General features: G+C 52.1%; 1 protein-coding gene across 1 annotated transcript in view; it reads left to right on the top strand.

Moving 5' to 3' along the window:
• Nucleotides 1–9105: 9105 nt before the first annotated feature.
• Nucleotides 9106–18465, top strand: part of MXI1 (MAX interactor 1, dimerization protein) — a gene marked incomplete at its 5' end in the record, with an annotated part of 58174 nt that continues 48814 nt past the window's right edge. Inside the window, one exon of the mRNA XM_082486385.1 lies at nucleotides 9106–9283. Coding sequence (XP_082342511.1) covers nucleotides 9106–9283 — 178 coding nt within the window. The remainder of the gene's footprint in view (nucleotides 9284–18465) is intronic.

Raw genomic sequence — 18465 nt, 5'->3', positions numbered from 1 at the left:
GATCAACCTGGGAGCATGGATGATCCTTCTCCTTAGTTACAGCAAAAGAGGAAAGCCCTGGGGAAATACTGGGGAGAGAGAATAGCTTTTAAACCGCAGATAATGTTGGCACAGGAACAAATGGGTATTAACTGGTGGGAGCTGCCAGGAGGCTGGGAAATTTGTGACGGGGATTATATGACGTGGCTGCTCAGAATAGCAGGAGTTGGACTAAATGCCCCAGCGGATCCCCTCCGGTTTCGCCCTCCCCATATGATACCAGGTGCTCTGAGTCGCAGCAGGGCCCATCTATTTGTATTTCAATATTAAGACGTTAAGCAAGTAAAGATGAGCAAAACTGCATCCAAACGCTGCTGTATTTTTTCTGTGGTTGGGATGTGCCAGGAATCCCTCCTGCATCAGCCCCTGGGGTCAAACCCTGCCTGCCGGCACCCCGCAGAGGCACAGCGAGCCGTGCCGCAGGCCACGGAGGTGTTGGAGGGAGATGCTGGTGAGAAATTAAGGAAATCATTAGGCGACCATAATTACACCTCGAGACTCATGAGCTGTCTCTCGATGCGTCGCTCCCACACTAACCCAGCAGAGCCAGTGGCTGGTGGCTGCTCCCGAGGTTCCTCTCGAAGCTGAGCTCCTCCCAAAAGCGCTGTCACCTCCGAGCCACATGCTCCCTTCCCCAGCCGGTCTGCGTCATTGCTGGCACCGCGGCCGGGGACTGCTTTCCCCTGCCCACCACAGCCCGGCAGCAGGGCCAAGAGCAGCGTCCCCATGTCCCCTGGTCCCCCAAAACCACCCCAGCAGCCTGTGCCCATCCTCCAGTCTTTCCCTGGGCACTGACCTGCAGGTGTGCAATAACACCAGGTCTGGGCATGACCCCTTTAGCACATGACATTTTTTCTAAAATTAAACCTTTATCCATCCTTTTATTCAGAATAACCAGGGAGCCCCTTTGACAGGCAGAGGGTCATTTTTCACTGTTATTTTGTTGCTGCCGTTACTGGAGTCAAGCATCAGCTGCGTCCTGATGGATTTCCCCGCCTTAACAGCCCCAGCTATTGCAAAACCCAATTTAGCAGCAAAATCCAAGGAAATTAACTTGTCCGTGCATATGCTGGGATCTCCTCTTCATACAGACCGTGTGGTGAGACCAAGCACTGAAAAAAACTTGGAAAAGCAGAAATAAGGTATTGCTGAAGGGACAGCCCTCGGGAGGGTGAAACAGAGCCCCTGGCCCCACCGAATGCCTGGGCATTGCTTCCGCACACTCTGTCATCTTGTGGGAAAATGGCTGGAAACCTCCCAGGATGTCTCTCCTCGTAAAGCTGCTGCCTTTCTCTTCTTATAGCCTATTTTCTGCAGCCAGCTCACTGAGACATGAGACCTGGGGGGTTCAAAGGGAAAAATGAGGCACCTGAGCAGCTAAAATCCGTGCATGGTCCAAGGGACATGTGGCTTCGTAGCCATCAGCACCTTGGGAAGCCCATCCTGAGCTAATGCATCAACACACAGGGGGGACTGGGAAGTTATGCGCTATGAAATCAGTCAAGGCCATCTAGGGAGAGGGAGATGTTATATTTCCAAAGTGAGAAGAGGCTCAAACTACCATCCATCAGTAGTGTGGGTCCCTCTTTCCATGCTCTTCTCCCCCCGTGCATCCTGTAGGGCTTGTCCTGACGGCCCCTCAGCCCTGGCCCAGAAAGCAAAAATCTCAATGTGTTGGATGTCACAGATATTGAATTTGACATAAAAACCCAAAGCCAGAGCATGTAAAATTGCACACTGCGAACATTACAAGATCTTCCTGCCTGGAGTAATGTCAAATGACCTTTTCTTCATTTGCCAGCCCAGAGTTGAGGATCAATCAGTGTATTCCTAGGAGTGGTGTAAAGTTTTCAGTTCAGCAGCCAGAGAACTAGATCCTCCTCTTGGCCCATTTCACCAGGGACACGATCTCGGGCCTTTCACCACGCACATAGAACTACAGAATGGTTTAGGTTGGAAGGGATCTTAAAGATCACCTAGTTCCAACCCTCCTGCCATGGGCAGGGACACCTCCCACCAGCCCAGGTTGCTCCAAGCCCCGTCCAACCTGGCCTTGAACACCTCCAGGGATGGGGCAGCCACATCTTCTCTGGGCAGCCCGTACCAGTGCCTCACCACCTTCAGAGTGAAAAATTTCTTCCTGGTATCTAATCAAATCTCCCCTCTTCCAGTTTGAAGCCATTACCCCTCGTCTTAGCCTTGTTCATCCTCCCACTCACCTCGGCAGATCCCATCCACCCCTTACGGAGCCACCCAGACCCACCGGGAATATTCAGCAGTGAATCCACCCACCAAGAGATGTGCTTTTTTCTGCTGGCACAACGCAATTTTAGACCATATGTGTGCTTTCCCTTAAGGGTAGGCATGAAAAAGTTCTTTATTATTTTTATATCAGTATTGCGTAGCAACTACTGTGAAAGGCCAAGCACGAACGGTGAAAAACTATTAAGAGCCAAGAAAAGCTCGTGCCAGCTCACAGCCTCCGAGGCAGAAAACCTACAATTGCAAAGATGGAGAGCAAGGAGGGCAATTAGGAGGCTGGGGGGGGGGGGGGGGAAGGGGAGGGGTGCGAAATTTGAAAACGCTTGTTGTAAAAGGAGAGATCATAGCTTGTAGTTGCTTAATGAATGCTGGGGGAGAGCGGGAAGCACCACACAGGTAGCTGGTAAGGAGGGATTTCAAAGGGAATGAAGTAGAAGCTTTAGAGGTGCTAGAAGGATAAAACTGTAAATAATAGCAGCATAAATGGATCTGAGAGAAACAGTGGCGGCTGGTCAAGACAGGAGCAGGCAAGAGGGAGCATCAACACCATTTCTAGCTTAGCTTAGTTATTTCTAGCGCACAAAAAAAACAGAGCATCAAATGAGCGATCGCAAAGGTGATGGACCCTCCCTGCTTCCTGCTGTGCTGCGGGCAGCAGCAGATCCACCCAGCCAAACCACGGCGCTGCCCAAGGGCCCAGCAAAGAGCCGTGGGGACCGCTCACGGGGCTAAGGAGCAATGCGAGGGCTGCTGGAGCAGGCACCCGAAACTCTGACAGGTGTCATTCTCCTGGGGCACCTCCAAGTCATTCCGATCTCTTGTTTAAATTTAGGGAGCAACTGGGGATGTGAAAGATGGCTTCATAACAGAGGGCTGGATGCGTCCCGCCACTCCCGGTCCATCCAAGTGAGACTCGGGCTCTGACAGCATCTCTAAGGAGAGACACAGCCTTTGGCCGCAAACACCTACCTGCCTCACCGAAGGACATGTGGCCCTGCTGCAAATCCCTGTCCCGTGTCACACCTCGGGACTGGGGACAACAGACGGCAATAGAGGGTGGCAGCCAAGGGCCTGACAGGAGAGCCAGTGCTGGGGAGAGTTAGGTTTATTAATTACTGACTAGTGAAAGACACTCAGGAGCAGAGATACTCACAGACCATTAAAATGTTGCCCATAAAACTTCCCAGCTGACTCCTTGCAAAATCCATGGGTCGAATTGGAAACTTTCATCTGAAAGTTTGAAACAAACCAGATAAATATCATAGAAGAAATGAAAATAGCAACATTCCTCCTCTTCTGCCCTTCCTCTTCAAAATGAGGATAGGTGTTTGATGACCCATGAGGTTTATCTGTGCTTTGAAAAAGTGAAAAAAAAAATAGTCTGATTGGAACAAGAAGAAATAAATCTTCTTTAAACCGCTCCTCAATTTTCTTGTCTTACCATGAGCCTTTTCCCTTTTTTCTTTGAACAAGAGAGATACTCGATCAGTAACACTGGATTCTTCCCCATAAATAACCTACTGAGGGAATGAACATCATCAGGAAAGGGGGAGCACTGGGAAGTGTCCGAGAGGTGACTGGGTCCCCAACATCTGGAGAAACGCTGGTGCTTTGATGGACCATTGCACCCGTTCCCAGGGGCTCGGGATCTGCTTTATGGATGTGCTGTGGGCACACAGGGGACAGAGGCTGGTGGGGAAGCCCAACGCTGGTGACCACTTCTTCCCTGACCTCCTAAAGCCGAAACCTGTTGGCAGCCAGACCCCAAGGCTGGTTTTGGCTACAATACAGAGACCACACTTTGGACCTGTGATGATGGAGGAGACACTCAGCGGTGGCCTTAGCAGAATCATGAATTGTCTCCAACAAAGATGGGAAACCGAAAAGATGAAATACGAGATTTCACTGAGCTTTGTGCATCGCTTGGTGATGGCAGATTTCTGTACCCTGATTAAATCATGCCTGGGTGAGGAGCCGGGCCCCACCTGTGCTTGCCATCAGACTGGGACCACTTGGCTGACCACAGATAGCGATGCCAGTAACACATCTCCTGGGATGGAGCTCAGCTGCACAGCAAGTCCCTACGGCCTGACACACCACTGAGTGCCAAGTTCAGGGGCTGATTTTTTTGCAAACCAGGTCGCAAATATGAAAATGAGCGCCTGGATATTTAGAAGTGAAAAGGCTGCTATCACAGCAGGAAAAGAAATGCTGAAAGCCAAAATGCTCTTCCTCGTGGCCATGCTTCCTAGCAGGGATGGAGGCTTTGTGCTTCCCTGCTGCAACCCACAGCGTGTCCTAGTGAAGGTGATGGTGCGGGAAGATCCTGACCAGCACACAGCAGTTTCTGGGGCACTGCTGGGCATTCTATGTGGGCACCCAAAGGGCTGCGAGGGCTAACGGTGCCCACTAGCGCTGCTGGAATCACCATCTTGGTAGCGGCAGCAGCTTCTTGGCTCGGGCCTGAGCTCATAAACTTCCCGGGTCCAGCTGTAAAGTCAAGCCTTTAGGAGTCACCCAGGGCATGTCAGAGATCTGCTCCCCCTCCAGGGTAAAACTGCTCCAGACCAGCTCTAGCCCAACACCACAACAACTGTGTCCATAAAAAGAAAAAAAAAAAAAAAAAAAAAAAGAGCTGTGATAGCCCTCCAAACAACTTCTTAATATATTGATATTACTCTTGTGCAGTGAGAAATGCCTGCCCTTGGATAATGGGCAGCACAATTATCGCTTGGAAAAGATTCATCCTTCCAAAAGGGCAGCAGCAAACTTTTAAAGGCAGGTGAAATTTTATAAAAGGATTACAATGGGATTAGCCAGAAAGGAGAGAGAACAGGTGCCTCCAGGAGCCTTTGCAGACCGAAATCCAGAGTTGTCTTGGCCCCCACCCTTTCAAACCCCCTCCAAACCCTGCCAGGTCTGTCCAGGGGGTGATTTACACTGGTGCGGTCACTGGAAGAAACTGAGCAGATAACACCTGCGATGTGGGGAAATAGCGGCCGTGAGTGTACGATGCCACAAGAACAATGTCAAAATACACCCAGCAAAGGGGACTCACCGTTTGTGCCCAGAGCGGTGGCTGTGTTTTGCACTGTTCGGCCCAACAAGGGCGCAACACACACGCACAAGGTGCCCACGGCAGAGCGGAGCGGGATGCTCACTCTCTAGCGCAGGGGTTTCTCACAACATCTCACACTGCTGAGCAGCGCCACACCTTGCTGTGTTACGGAGCACTGTAAAACAAAAGCACTCCGGCAATCTCACCTCTTACCTGGCCCGATCCCAAAAGGATAAGGTGGATATTTTTCCCACTTCCACGAGCGTGACTTTGGCAGCGGCACGGCAGGCACCCGACCTCTGCACCCCCGGGCCACGGTCCCCTCGCCGTGCCGTGCCACACCAAGGGTAGCATGTGGCCACAGGCAGCTGATAAAAAGTCCAGGGATCTCCCACGTGGTGAGCGATGCTTTGGCAACGTGCTCCAGGCACCGGCGGCCATGCTGAAAGTCTGGGCAGTGGGTTTGTGCCGGCAACTTGCCCCGGCTCACCCCAGCTCCTGTTCCTGCGGGCCCACGGCACTGCACTCGGTCCCTCCACCTTTGTCCGAAAAGTAGCCCCCCCATGGCCTTGCAGAGAAAAAAAATGACAGTAAGACTTCAGGATGAGCTCAAAGGTTAAACAAAGTAAGAGAGAAGGCAAATAAAGAGAGCACGCCCTTAACTGGCTGTATGTAGAAGGCTGCCATGGATGAGGCTGCTGGACTACAGCTGCTGGATGTGCAGAGCTGGCGATACTGCAAAACCTCCCTTACCACTCCTTCTGTGTTGCCTCTGTGAGCTGTCCCGGTGCTTTCCCCTGCCTGCCCATTTTTTTGCAGTGTTTCCTTCAGCCCATATCCCCCAGAAACCCCATTTCTCCTCAGCCTTGGACCATGCCCTTGGAAATGTTGGTATCTCCCTAACACAAGCCGTGACCCTCCCCTGTCCCGGGAGCAGCCCGGCCAGGCAAGTGCTCTCGCACCTCCTGGCATCACCGATGGGTGAGAGCCTGAGCTGTGCCTTGCCCTGGGCTGTATCTCAGTACAAACCTCATGGGGACAGGGACCGTCCCCATGGGAGGTGTCCAGGCGCAGCCTCCAACACTTCTCCACCAAGGACTCAGCCGTGCACGGGCTGCCAGGACTCAGATGGGAGCTGTGATTTGGGGCTGCTACAGCAAAGCATGAGGACAGCCAGGCTGATTCAGTGTCCTGCCACTGGTGGACAAGCATGGACACACAGAGAAAAAAATGTTAGAAGAAACAGAGCATCAAAGGGTCCGGGGCATGGTCCCCTCCCAGACAGGAGCTCTGGGGCTGGTAGCTGGGGCTCAAAGCTGGGCCAGACCTACCACGGTTCTTGGTAGCATCTGGGACATCCTGCAGCCTGGCCAGCCATGGCAGAGCTGCTCGAACCCTCCCTAGGGCAAGCTGTTTGGGGGGACTTATAATTCAGATCACTTTTCTCTGTGGAAGAAACTTAAAAAAAAAAAAAAATCTCAGAATTAACCCAGAAGGGAGGGGAATAAAAATTATGATTATTCTGGCTTCAAACCCTGGGGATGTCACACTGGGGAAAGCAGTACCTGCTACCAATGGCTGAATCAGCACCGACTCATACAAAGCATTCAGAAAATCCCAGAAGGGTTGCACAGGCGCATGAGGAGGATCAAGAAATGCAGTAGGTAACAGAGGATGCTGCCATTAGGCGCAGGATCTATGGTATGAACTCCAGATGACCATACGCATCTTCAGCTGCTTCTGGGAGAGGGGCCGAGATTTTTAAATCGTGATTTTTAAGCAATCTGATGCTGGCTGCCTCTGCTGCCTTTGATGTGTTTTCAGTAACGACTTCTCCGTACTTTAAGCTAAGGTCACGGAAAGCCTTCTCCCCTTTGGTGAGCAGACAGAAAGACGCCCTCAGCGCTCCGCCGAGCCGGGCAGCTGCTTCTGCCCAGGTTTCCAGCGGATGCAGCCTGGTTAGAGCACAGCCACGTCCCTAGCTCGGTCGGTCCCTGCATAATCAAAAAGCCAGAGACTTTCTGCTTGATGTTTTAATGGGAGTGTTTGCTCATGCACACTTGTAAAGCAGGAATTGTGTCTTATCTCAGCTCGTTAGTGGAGTTTATAAAAGCCAAGAATATTTTGAGTCCTTTGCTTGCCTGGATGTACTTTACGGCTGAGCCCTGGCTCCCGTCTCCTCCCCCTGCTCTGGTCAATCCCTGCTCTTCCAGCCGAAATCCTGCTCTTGCAGATGGCCAGATGCCTGTGGGTGCTGAGCACACCCCAGCCCAGCAGCAGTGTGCCATCCCACTCTGCTCCCAGCACACTGGGCTCTCACCTCTGCCTTCCTCACACTTCTCCAGGCCATGTCTAAATCCAGCTGATGCTTCGTGCCCCCCTGTTTCCTAATTTTCCATGGACTTCCCAGCTCTGTAACCTCCTGGTCCATCCTGTGCCATCCACCAGCCCAGTTCAGGTGGCAGTAGGAGCGCTCAGCCAAATGCGGTGATGGGACAAGTGGTGGTATCTTTGATGGGGCAGCTGCCACGTGGTGTTGCCGGCACGGAGGTGCCACGTGGCCATGGATGAGGCTGGGCTGAGCTGGCCGGAGAGCCAGCCCGGCTCCGGCACGTGCCCTGGGAAGGGTGTGTGACCAACCAAATCCTGCAGCCATGCTTCCCAAAAATAGCCTGCCGGCCCCCAGCAATTGGGAGCCGGAGGGACTTCGTTGCATGCGTTGCTGTCTGAGACATCGTCCCCTCTTGGATGATTCAGGTCCCCGTGATGCTGCGGGCTTCAGGTACCAATTAACACTTACTAATATGGCATCTTTTAAACACCACGAGACCTCTCTTTTCTCCTTACCTCCAGCTAGTGCTGGTCCCTGCGAGGCTGAGGAGCCCGGTGAGGCCCACGGAGCCCCACGGCAGCCAGGCATTAGCCGGTCCCCATGCCCGAGCACATCTCTGGGGTGATGCTTCACCCCGGCTGCTCCCGCAGGGCTCCTCGGTGGATGCAGACCAACCTGACCGGCTGGGCAGGAGCGGGATTTCACTCTCAGGCGTTGCCGTCACGGGTGGAAGCGGAGCCAGGAGGGTGTCAGAGGGCCGCCAGCGGGGTCCCCTCCTTGCTGCCCCCTCAAAACTGACAGAGCCGAGATGGCAGATGGTTTGTGGAAGTGCGAAGACTCACCCTCCTCCTCCTCAGTCCAGCTCAGCTCCTTCACTCTCTCCACGGGGAGGGTGACACAGGCGTTTGTGGTTTGTTTTTTTTTTTTTTCCCCTCCACCTGCCTGGCTGCAAAACAAGGGGAAAATAAGGATAACACCCCCTCCGCGGTGTGCCCGGCCCTGACACGCGTTGGGGGGGAAGGTCCCCTGCTTGCTCTGATTTGCTCGGAGAAAAAAAATCAAAAAAAAAAAAAAAAGCATTTACTAATTGCTTTTGGAGTATGAACCCGGAGAAGGCTTTTTTGGGGGGGGGGGGGCACTGCTTGATATTAAACGCTCGCACTCCGCAGGCGCGGACGGGGCCGCCGCCGCCGTCCCGCCTCCCCCCTCCCCCCCCCCGCGCCCCCTTCGGGGCGCGGGGGGGGGGAGGGGGGAGGCGGGACGGCGGCGGCGGCCCCGTGGGGTGACAGAGCGACGGGGCGGGCGGCGGCGCTAGGACCGCGGCGGCCGCCGGTCTTGCCGGCAGACGGACAGACGGACGGCCGCGCTCCGCAGCGGCGCAGAGGGAGGCGTGCGGGGGGGGGGGGGGGGGGGCATGGGGAAGCGCGGCCGGCCGCGGAGGGAACCGCGGGACGCTGGGGGAGCCGGGGGTACCCGGTGTCCCCTGGGGGATATCTGTAATACCAGCGCGGGTATGGACACCTTCCTCTACAACGTGCAGGTGCTGCTGGAGGCCGCCAGCTACCTGGAGCGGATCGAGAAAGAGAATAAAAGTAAGTGTGGGCTCGTGGCCCGCGGCCACGCGTGTGCGTGACCGACGAGAGAGGGGTGAAGGGGGAGGACGGAGGGGAGGGGAGGGGCGGGCGGGGGAGAAAAATAACCACCCAAACTTTTGGCTGGCTGCAGGAGCCGGGGGACACAGTGACAAAGGACGCCCGGGCCGGCCTGCCCCCCCCCCCCCCCTTCTCCTTCGCGGCGGAGACACGCGTGGGATTCTCCCCCCCCCCCCCTTCCCCGCTCCGTGACCCGGGGGGGAAAGTTTGGGATGGAAAGCGGAGCGGGACGGTGCGGGGAGGGGGTGCGCATCTCTGCCTCGGGGAGCGGAGAGGGGCGCGCGGAGAGGGGCCGGGGGCGGGGGGGGGGGGGATGGCGGCGGGCCCCGCGCGGAGCCGGAGCGGCGGGGGAGGAGGCGGTGACACGTCCCCGCTCCCCCCGCCGGGGCATGGGCAGAGTCACGTAGGCAAGCGGCAGCGCTCGCCAGGTAGCCGGCGGGGAGGGCAGGGCAGGGCAGAGCAGAGCAGGGCAGGGCAAGCGCCCGGTGCGGGGAGGCGGCCGGCCGCGCCGCCGGCCTCCCGCTCCGCGAGCGCGGAGGGTGCGTGTAGCCCGCGCCTTTTCCGCTGCCGAGCGGTCTCCCGAGCGGGGCGCGGGCTGCGAGGGCCGGCGGCACGGTCGGGAACGAACTGTGTTGGGAACAAAGGGGCCGCCGTGCCCCCCGCGGCGGTGCGCGCCCGCGGAGCCCCCACGCGCGGAGCGGACACCCGCGGCCGCCAGCGCCCCGCCCTCCGCGGCCACATGGTTCGCACATGGAGGCAGCCCGCCGCGCTCATTGGCGGCGGCCTCCCCGGGGGCGGGGCCGCGCGTCGCGCTCCGCCAATGGGCGGCGGCGGGGTCCCCGGTGTGACGTCACGCGTTGCCGAGCGGGGAGCGGGGCCGAGCCCGGGGGCGCCGGTGCCGCTGTCCCCGGGGGTGCCACGGGCCAACGTCGCCGGGAGCCCTGGGCTCCGCTCCCCCGCGGCGCTCCGCCCTTGTTTCCCTCGGGTTTCCCCCTCTTCTTCTTTCTTTTAGTCTTTATTTTCGTCAAAGCGGGACAATTTCGCTTTATTTTTTTATTTTATTTCGGGTTTTTTCTCTTTATGTTGCTTCTCTCCTCCCCAGTTTTCTTTTTTTTCCCCCTTTTTCCCTTCTCTTCACGGAGCGTGTGCTGCGTTTTGTCTGTCGTTCGACTTTACAAAGGCATCGGCGGGTCCCCCACCGCGCTTCTCCATCCCCCCGCCACCCTCTCCCGCTCCCCCCCTATAGCAGCTATAGGTGACGATATAGGGTGCCCTTGTTCTGTGCGCACGCAGCGGAGAAGGGATCCTGCTGCGGGGAAACTGCTAAAGCCGTGGTGGTGATGATGGGCTGAAAACCCTTGTCCTCTGCTCGCCCAGAACAAATGCAGGCTGGTTTTTTGCGTTTTCAAAAGTTGAATTAATATTGGGGTGTTTTGCTTTGGTGTTTTTTTTCTTTTTCCCCTCACGTGCTAATTGTTGTTTTGTAATGAATCGCCAAAGTCATGCGTCTGAGGAGCTAAGCTGCACCACGGCCGGCGGCTGCGAGCAGGAAAATGACAGGAGTTACCAGCAAAAATCGGGTTTGCGTGTGAAAGCAGCAGCAGCACCGCCGCTTTGGAAATCAAGTGCGATACTGCTGGTTTGGGGGTGTTGTTTTTTTTGCTCTAAAAGTGCTCTTGTCTTGAATGGGAACTGTCAAAATCATGTTTTTTTTTTCAGGGGGGAAAGAATTTTTTTTGCCATTGAGGTGGATAGTATCTCATCTTTTATACGCTTCATTTAAAAATGCATCATTTTATGCAGTTCCTCATTTGGAAGGAACTGGAAAATGAGCAGGACAGCAGGATACAGGATTTTTTTATGGCTAAATTTTGAAAAGAGGTGTTTGCATCCAAACAGCTCCCTTCCTGAGCACTTGTTTCCACTGAAGCTTTCACTAACCATCATCATGGTCATAGTACCGAAAATCCTCACTTTTATTAAGCAATTCTGCAAAGCCTTTCAACATTTTAATTTGCAATCGGGACATTTTAGGTTGAAAAGTACCATTTAACCCAAGGCTCAACTATTTAACGTGCTGTTCAGAACGTGACCGTCGTAAACCAGGTGGCTTTTACGTGTTGCTCCCAAACAAAGAAAAATGCTGCTGGGATTGGAAAGCAGTCTCTGAGTGTTCCGGGCCCTGTCTAAACTAAGGAATAGCTGTGGAAGCAGGAGGGTTATATCGTAACGTATATACACAGTCTTACTGGGAAGAGATTTGCATGCGTCGCTGAGGTTATTGCACCAAGAGGATGCTGTGCCCTTTCGTCTGCCAGCGCAGGAGCGATTGCTCAGTGCGCCCCATGTTGGCAGCCTGGCGGGGACGTTGGTAATGGCTGGACACTCCTCGTTACAGTCTATGACCTGGAGATTAGCAATAACAGAGGAGACCAGCACAAAAAAAAAAGTTCAGCCAAACGTGGTCGCAGGTAGACTCGGTGCTCGCCTGCTTCCTGCAGGATGCCCAGGTCATTTGACCGCGGTGTTACGCAGGGCTGTAACGAGCTATTTTGGTGTTACTCCCATGAGGACGGCGGCTGAGTCACAGCCCTGTTGTGCTAGGTGCTGTACACGTAGGGGAATGGCAGCACCCTGCCCCAAGGAAACGCAGTCTTAAAAAAACAGAGGTGACAGGTCGATGTTTGTCTACTGCTGGCCAGGGCGGTGGACTGGGACAGGGCTGGGTGAAGCGCCAGGGTGCTGGCTGGCATCAGCATCACAGCTGTGTGGAAGCTGAAGGGCTTCAGGAGCCAAAGTCAGGAATTTAAGGAAGGGCTGTTATGGCTAGGGGAGCTCAAGTGGTTTTCCCAGTGGTTTTATGCAGCTTCTGATAAACCATGCTCAGCATCAGTGTTTGTTCTTCCAAGCCCTTGGTGGCCATACCAGGTTATTCACCTTTTTAAAACACTGTCCCAGGAAGGAGTGGATGCTATCTAAAGGACGAGTCCCCTGAGAGGTGGAGGCGACCCTGTATCGTATGGGTCCAAACTCTTGGATATCCCAGATATCACATATTCTGGTGGTAGAAGAGCAGCTATGAGGCCCTTTTCAGCCAGTTCCCCACCTCTGCCTGCCGGTCCACGGTGCGAGTTGGGTGGTGGAGCCTTCTGTGTCAAGGCAGGACTTTCAGTTAAGGCAGGAGTTTCCTACCTGTTTGGGTGCCAGGAAGAAATAAGGGTATGATTTTTTTACATGTATAGGTCCCACATACCATTGTCTTGGTCATGAATAATAGCAGAAGGGCCATGGGTTGGCTGGATGGTGTGGACACAGAACCACAGGGCTGAGAGTCACAGAGCAGAGTAGGATGTACCATCAGGGCTATGGCACTGGGAGACTACGCTTGAGCAGTGCCCTTTGAGCACCTCTGCCCAGCAGTGAAACCACCCTTTTAGTGTTCATTCACCGTTATTTTTTAAAAAAGGAATAAAAATTATCTGTATTACAGTACAGTGATTAGGGAAGCTGGAGTCCTGTTATCAGACTGCTTGGGTAAACTGGAGTATTTTAGCTACTGAAATAAAGCTGAATTATTTTTCCAGTTGAGCCTCTGGAAGTGAGTAACAGTGCTGCCTGCCTGCTTGCTGCAATTCTCATGGCGATACCACAAAACCCAATCCCAACACACCTTGCTAACTGACATGTACAGGTTTCCATATGACCTGTTTCTAGAAATTTGAGCTTGGTATCTAAGGAATAGAAACATCACATGAAAAATATTACAGTGGCTGTTTTCAGAAATGAAAGTTGTGCTGAGGGCAGCTCTGTTTTGTATCTGTAACCTCTGCAAATGCCACTTCATGAATAAGTGTGGCTGGAAATCTGTAGCATCTGAAATGCTGGAGTTTGGAAGATGTTGGAGGGACCTGGAGTGAACGCAGCTGAGGTTTAGTATGTGCCAAGCATCCCCTTTGCGTGTGTGCACTCACGCTTTGTCAGTAGGAGTTGCATAAACACATGATGAATTCTTCGGATATGATGACTTATCTGTAATAGACAGGGTATGTAATATATCCTGATCTCTCTACAGATACAGATGTATGTTGCCATATCCTCTTCTAAAAGCATGAAGGCGAGCAAACCACTGTAACAGCAGTGTCCTTGTTCACAAGTCTAGTGGAGTTGCGCATGCATGGGACTTTGGCCCCTCACAGAAGATAGCTAGATCTTCTTCAAGTGCTGGCTATGTTTGTTGGCCTTCTGACCAGGAATAACATATGGGTGACCTCAGATTTGTCCCTTTGCTCCTGAATAATCCTCTCTGAAGGAGAGGAAAACTGAGCTTTGAAGGTGAGTCAACAGTATCTTCATCAGGTGGCTCCTTCCATTGTTTATGCGCTCTTTTGGGTCTTTTTTTGACAAGCCAAAGTAAAGATGTATCAGAAACCTATAATTAGCGGAGGGCAGAAGGAGACAAGACTGCCTTCAGTCTGTGCGCAGAGCTCCCATTGAATCAATGAGAGCTGAACACGTGGCTCAAGGTCAGTATAGATGGTCTTGGATCTTACGGTGATGTGATCTATGCAGCAGTACAGGGCTCCTTTATTTATATATTTTTCACCCAGCTCACAATAAACCCCTTTCATTCCTCCTGGCCATGACCTGGTTCATGACCTGGCCACAGTGATTCATTTGTTAGCCACTTCCAGGTTGGGTTAGTTTGACTCACGCTGTTTGGACCTCTGCATAAAATCCAGAAGGAAGCCACAGCAGGAGAAATGATATGGCAGAGGTAAAACTGTGGGACTGTGCCAGAAGCGCTGCTGAGAACCGATCACATCCTTTGTCAGCAGAGCATCCTGAGAGCTGGCAGAGAAGCACCTTCTGATGTTGGCTGGAGAATCCTGCTGCCTTCTTATTTAGCTGAAGGACCCCATCCTGTATATGATGTATTTTTTTTCTCATGGGAGGTCCTCTTACTTAATTTTGCAGCTGGGTCAGTCAAGTGACTTGACCAAAGTCACAGAAGAAGTCACCAACTCAGAATAAACTGGGGCACAGCGCAGGTCTGAAAACAGAGCAACACATCTCCCAGAGGAGAGGAGCGAGTAGCCCGAAGAGCCGGTGCACCTGTGGCTTTTGCCTTATTGATTGGCAGAGCTTGATCTTTGAATCAGAGCGAGGTATACAGCATGCGCTTTATTCCTGTTCGAACTCTTGGATATCCAGGTGGTTTGGCTCTGAGAAACATCTGTCCTTACCAGTGGATGGGTTCCAGGCACCAGTGGGAGTGCTAAAAGGGATTATCTGATGCCTTGAGAAAGAATGAGGCTCCCAGATGAGAAATGAGGCCATGTCCTGTAGGCAGTGTAGGTCCCTTCCTAAGGTATTGCAAGCATGGGAAGGGTGTTGAGTAGGTGGAACTTGGGATGTTCTCCAGCCCACTGCTGCAAGTCCTCCGATGCTAAGCTGTTACAGTCAGGAGTACAAGAATGGAGACCTGGTTGTTACAGTGTGTGCTTGTAGGTGGGATATTCAGGTATGCCAGAGAAGTTGATCCCCTGGCTAGAAAAACAGGAGCTTTGTGGATCTGCTGTCCCCAGAAATTTGGAGAATCTTTTCACTGCTTTGAGAGTAGCAGAGAATGGTTCCTACCCGGGATCTCTGGTCATGCCTTGGTTGGGGGAGTGTTGGGTTTCAAGGCTTTGAAAGCAATATTAAGAATTTGCTGGGTTTGTGTGAAGGTGGGCAAAGGAAGCTCTTGCAACTGTTCCTCCCAGAGGTTGCAAAGAGTTGGGGATAGGAAGATTTTAGAAAAAGCCAAAGAAGGGATGGAAAACTAGGCAGTTTAGCCAAAGCGATTGCCCTTATTGAAAATAATTCCCACGTTGCAAAGCATTGTGTTGTTTCTAAGCCTTGTGTTCAAAGCAGAGGGTTGGGCATCTTGATTGGTGAGCTGTGTTCCTGTTCCACCTCTTGCTGAGGGTGTGTCTTCATGTGAGCTATTATGCTGCTTACACCTCAATGTCCCTTCCTACAGAGTGGAAAGAAAAGACTTGAAGTCATTGCAGGTTTGAGAAGCTTCAAACATTACTTTCTGGAAAGCTCTTAGAAGATTTCCCTGATGGAGGAAGCTAGTTTAATGCAAGTGGTGTTGGTAAAAAACAGACCACATCTGTTCTACTTGATTAAAATAGTACAGCAGCATTTCAGATGTAAATATTAATTGATTTCTGCACTGCAGATTTCTTCTTGGATATTTAAATTGTTGCTAAGGAGGAGGGAAAGGCTATCAGGGAGATTAACAAATCCATTATTAAGGCTGGAAATGGAGGGCTGCCGAAGTGCCATTTAATAAAATGTAAAAAGCCCTTTTCTAAAGGGCGAAGCAGCAGAACACACAATGAAAGTGAATCACAGCTGCCAGAAGGGATGCCAAGCAGCAAGCACTTATAATCAGAAAACTGTACTTACAGATCATTCGGAGCCACTAAATTAAATGATCTCATTCTCCCCTAAAATACTCTTCCCTTAGCCCCTCCCCAGCGTTGCCTGTGGATTGCTCAACCACATTTTAAATGTGACTTTGGGGGGTTTTTGGTCAGCCGTTGAATAGCATCGGGTCTCTTCGTGCCATTCACTTTCCACCCACTTTTGTTTCTGTCACTTACAACTCTAGCGCTTTGCAGGCTGACCTGCCCACACGAGCACTTGGGATGGCAACTGCAGGATTTTACTGTGGCTCTGCGGTTGGCTTGCCTTGCCTCTTCAGGGCTCCTTCTTTGGGAAGATGTCCCACAGCTCACTCTCAAATTTGTCATTGTTTCACACAGATTTTTTTTTTTCTAATTGTGCATTGTTTAGTTCAGAAACAAAGACTTGGAAGCTGAGCTGATGTGTAAATGGAAGAGCTGATCCTACAGCATTTCACGCAGAACTGATCCTGCTGTTACTTCATTCCAGTGCTGATTTAATTCCCTGTGTGTATCAGTGTCCCTCTCCTTCATACTTTCTCATTTTGTATCTTGAACTTTAGCTTCGGGAGGCTGACACTTGATGTGCTCCTAAACTACCCCTTCATTTTCCAGACGTGGCTTTCCCTATTTAATCCCTAGAGTGGCCCCACGTATCTTGAAATGTGCCATCAGAAAAGCTAGTGGCAGTGGATGCTGACAAGAACTTGGCTTGCAGTGATTTTGGGGCTTCATCGTGGTTTTTTTGGAAGGGTTGTGTTGGGTTTTTTTAATGCTTAGTATTGCTAATCCTGAGAGGCAAATGGCTCCCTGGCATTGAAAGCAGGTTAAGAGGAAGCACAGTTACAGCCCAGAAACGCTCGAGCATTAACCCTGCTGTTGCAGAGGGCTGTGTGCACCTGTGTCCTTTTCCCCTTGTGAGTAATCCAAGTACTTTGAGACTGCTCAAATTTGAAACTTTCCATGTGCTTTTAGCAATCTATCTGCTCTATCGGCAGTTACCAGTGTAGAAAAAAGAGGTGGGGAGAGAGAGAATACTTCCTTCCCTGAGTTCTGCCCCAGACAAAAGCCAATCTTTACAAGCGCTGTGGTCTGGCTCGGTGTAGGTACGTGAGTGGAGGCTGTCCTGCCCGAGCGAGGGCTGGGGCTTGCTTTTCCGCAGTGCAGAGTGAAGAAGGTATGTCCCTGAAGGTGTCCCAACTTCCTTTAGTTTTCAACTATCCCATCTTAAGAGAAACAAAACAAATCAGCCCTTTGAGATTCAGAGATGAAAAGGGCTGTGTAAGAACTGAATAGTGATATTATTTTTACCTCCATCAGCTGCAAGCCTGCAGTTTCCTGTGGAAACCTCAGAAATGGTGAATCAGCGAAATGCGTTTAAAGAAAAGTTAGCTACCCTGAATCCACTTATGTTCAGGTCTTCTCAAGTTGAGTGCTGCCAACGCTTGCAACTTCATCACGAGTCTCCTGATACTTTGTGCTCTGCTCAAAGCTTTTGCTACCAGACACAAGCCAGTGAGAATCTCAGCTTTTCTGGTTTTGTTGTTTTTTTTTTTTTCCAAGGTACTTTTCCAGCTCCCATTCTGATGGAGGAATGCTTGCAAATGTAACCAGTCACAGCCTAAAGGTTCAGACCCACGAAACATAACCCCAGTTTAGAACTACAGATCAATCTTTGGGGGGTTTCTAAGTCAGTATCTGTCTGAGATTCAGGTTTTTACTCTGAATGGTCTGATTCTGATTTTGAATATTCTCTGATTGTGCCCTTTTTGAGATTAGATCAAGCATTTTAGAGACAGATATCATACAATTAAATGTTAACAGGTTTTTAGGCTCCATTCCAGCAAACGTTGACGTTGCTAAAATTCAAAGTCACAGAAGTGCCTGTATGAAAAACAGGATGTAAATATATTGTTAAGATGCTGAGAAGAGTAATCAGACTGCACCATAAAGGTGCAACAGTATTTATTAAGATGTTGAGATGGTCACTGTTGTTACTTGTTTATGTGCTGCTTCACATATAGCGAGATTGTTGTCTGTGACATCTTTTGTCTGTGATCTCAAAGGGCCGTGTTCACATTAAAAAATGGGTCTTGCACCTCTGTTTCCCATCAGAAACATTGTATCAGTCACTCTAGGTGTGACTTCCCAGAGCCTGGCACCTTGTCTTTAGTTACATCTCCACAGGTGAGGTGTGGAAAGCTCCCACCATGTGGCTGCAGCTTTTTCTTTTGTAGCCTCTCCCTGCTCTATTCTTGCCACAGTTCTGGCACTTCCATGTGTGGAAAGCCCTGGTGTTTGCAAGGAGAGGGATGAAGTGGCTGCAGGTCCCTCCTGCCTCCTAGGTGACGTCCATCTTTCCCCTAGCGTGTTGGTGGAGCGTGGACCTCTGGTCTGCAGGCTGCAGCAGCAGCAAGGGAGGAAGGACAGGGCAAACCACCATCACCTCATGGCCTGGGTGGGCACAGGGCCATCACCTCGGGGCCTGGCTGCCATCACCTCAGGGCCTGGGTGGGCACAGGGCCACCACCTCAGGCACGAGGGCACACAGCCATTGCCCCGGGGGCCTTTGGGCCCCCACGCGTGGGGTCATCTGGCCGGGGTCCCGCCAAGACAGCCACCGTCCCACAGTGCTCGGCGGCAGCCGGGGAACTACATTTCCCAGCC

Source organism: Vanellus vanellus, assembly GCF_965231255.1.
Source record: "Vanellus vanellus genome assembly, chromosome: 7".
Lineage (NCBI taxonomy): Eukaryota > Metazoa > Chordata > Aves > Charadriiformes > Charadriidae > Vanellus > Vanellus vanellus.
The sequence above is the reverse complement of the archived record's forward strand: the minus strand, read 5'-3'. Positions and strand labels throughout refer to the sequence as shown.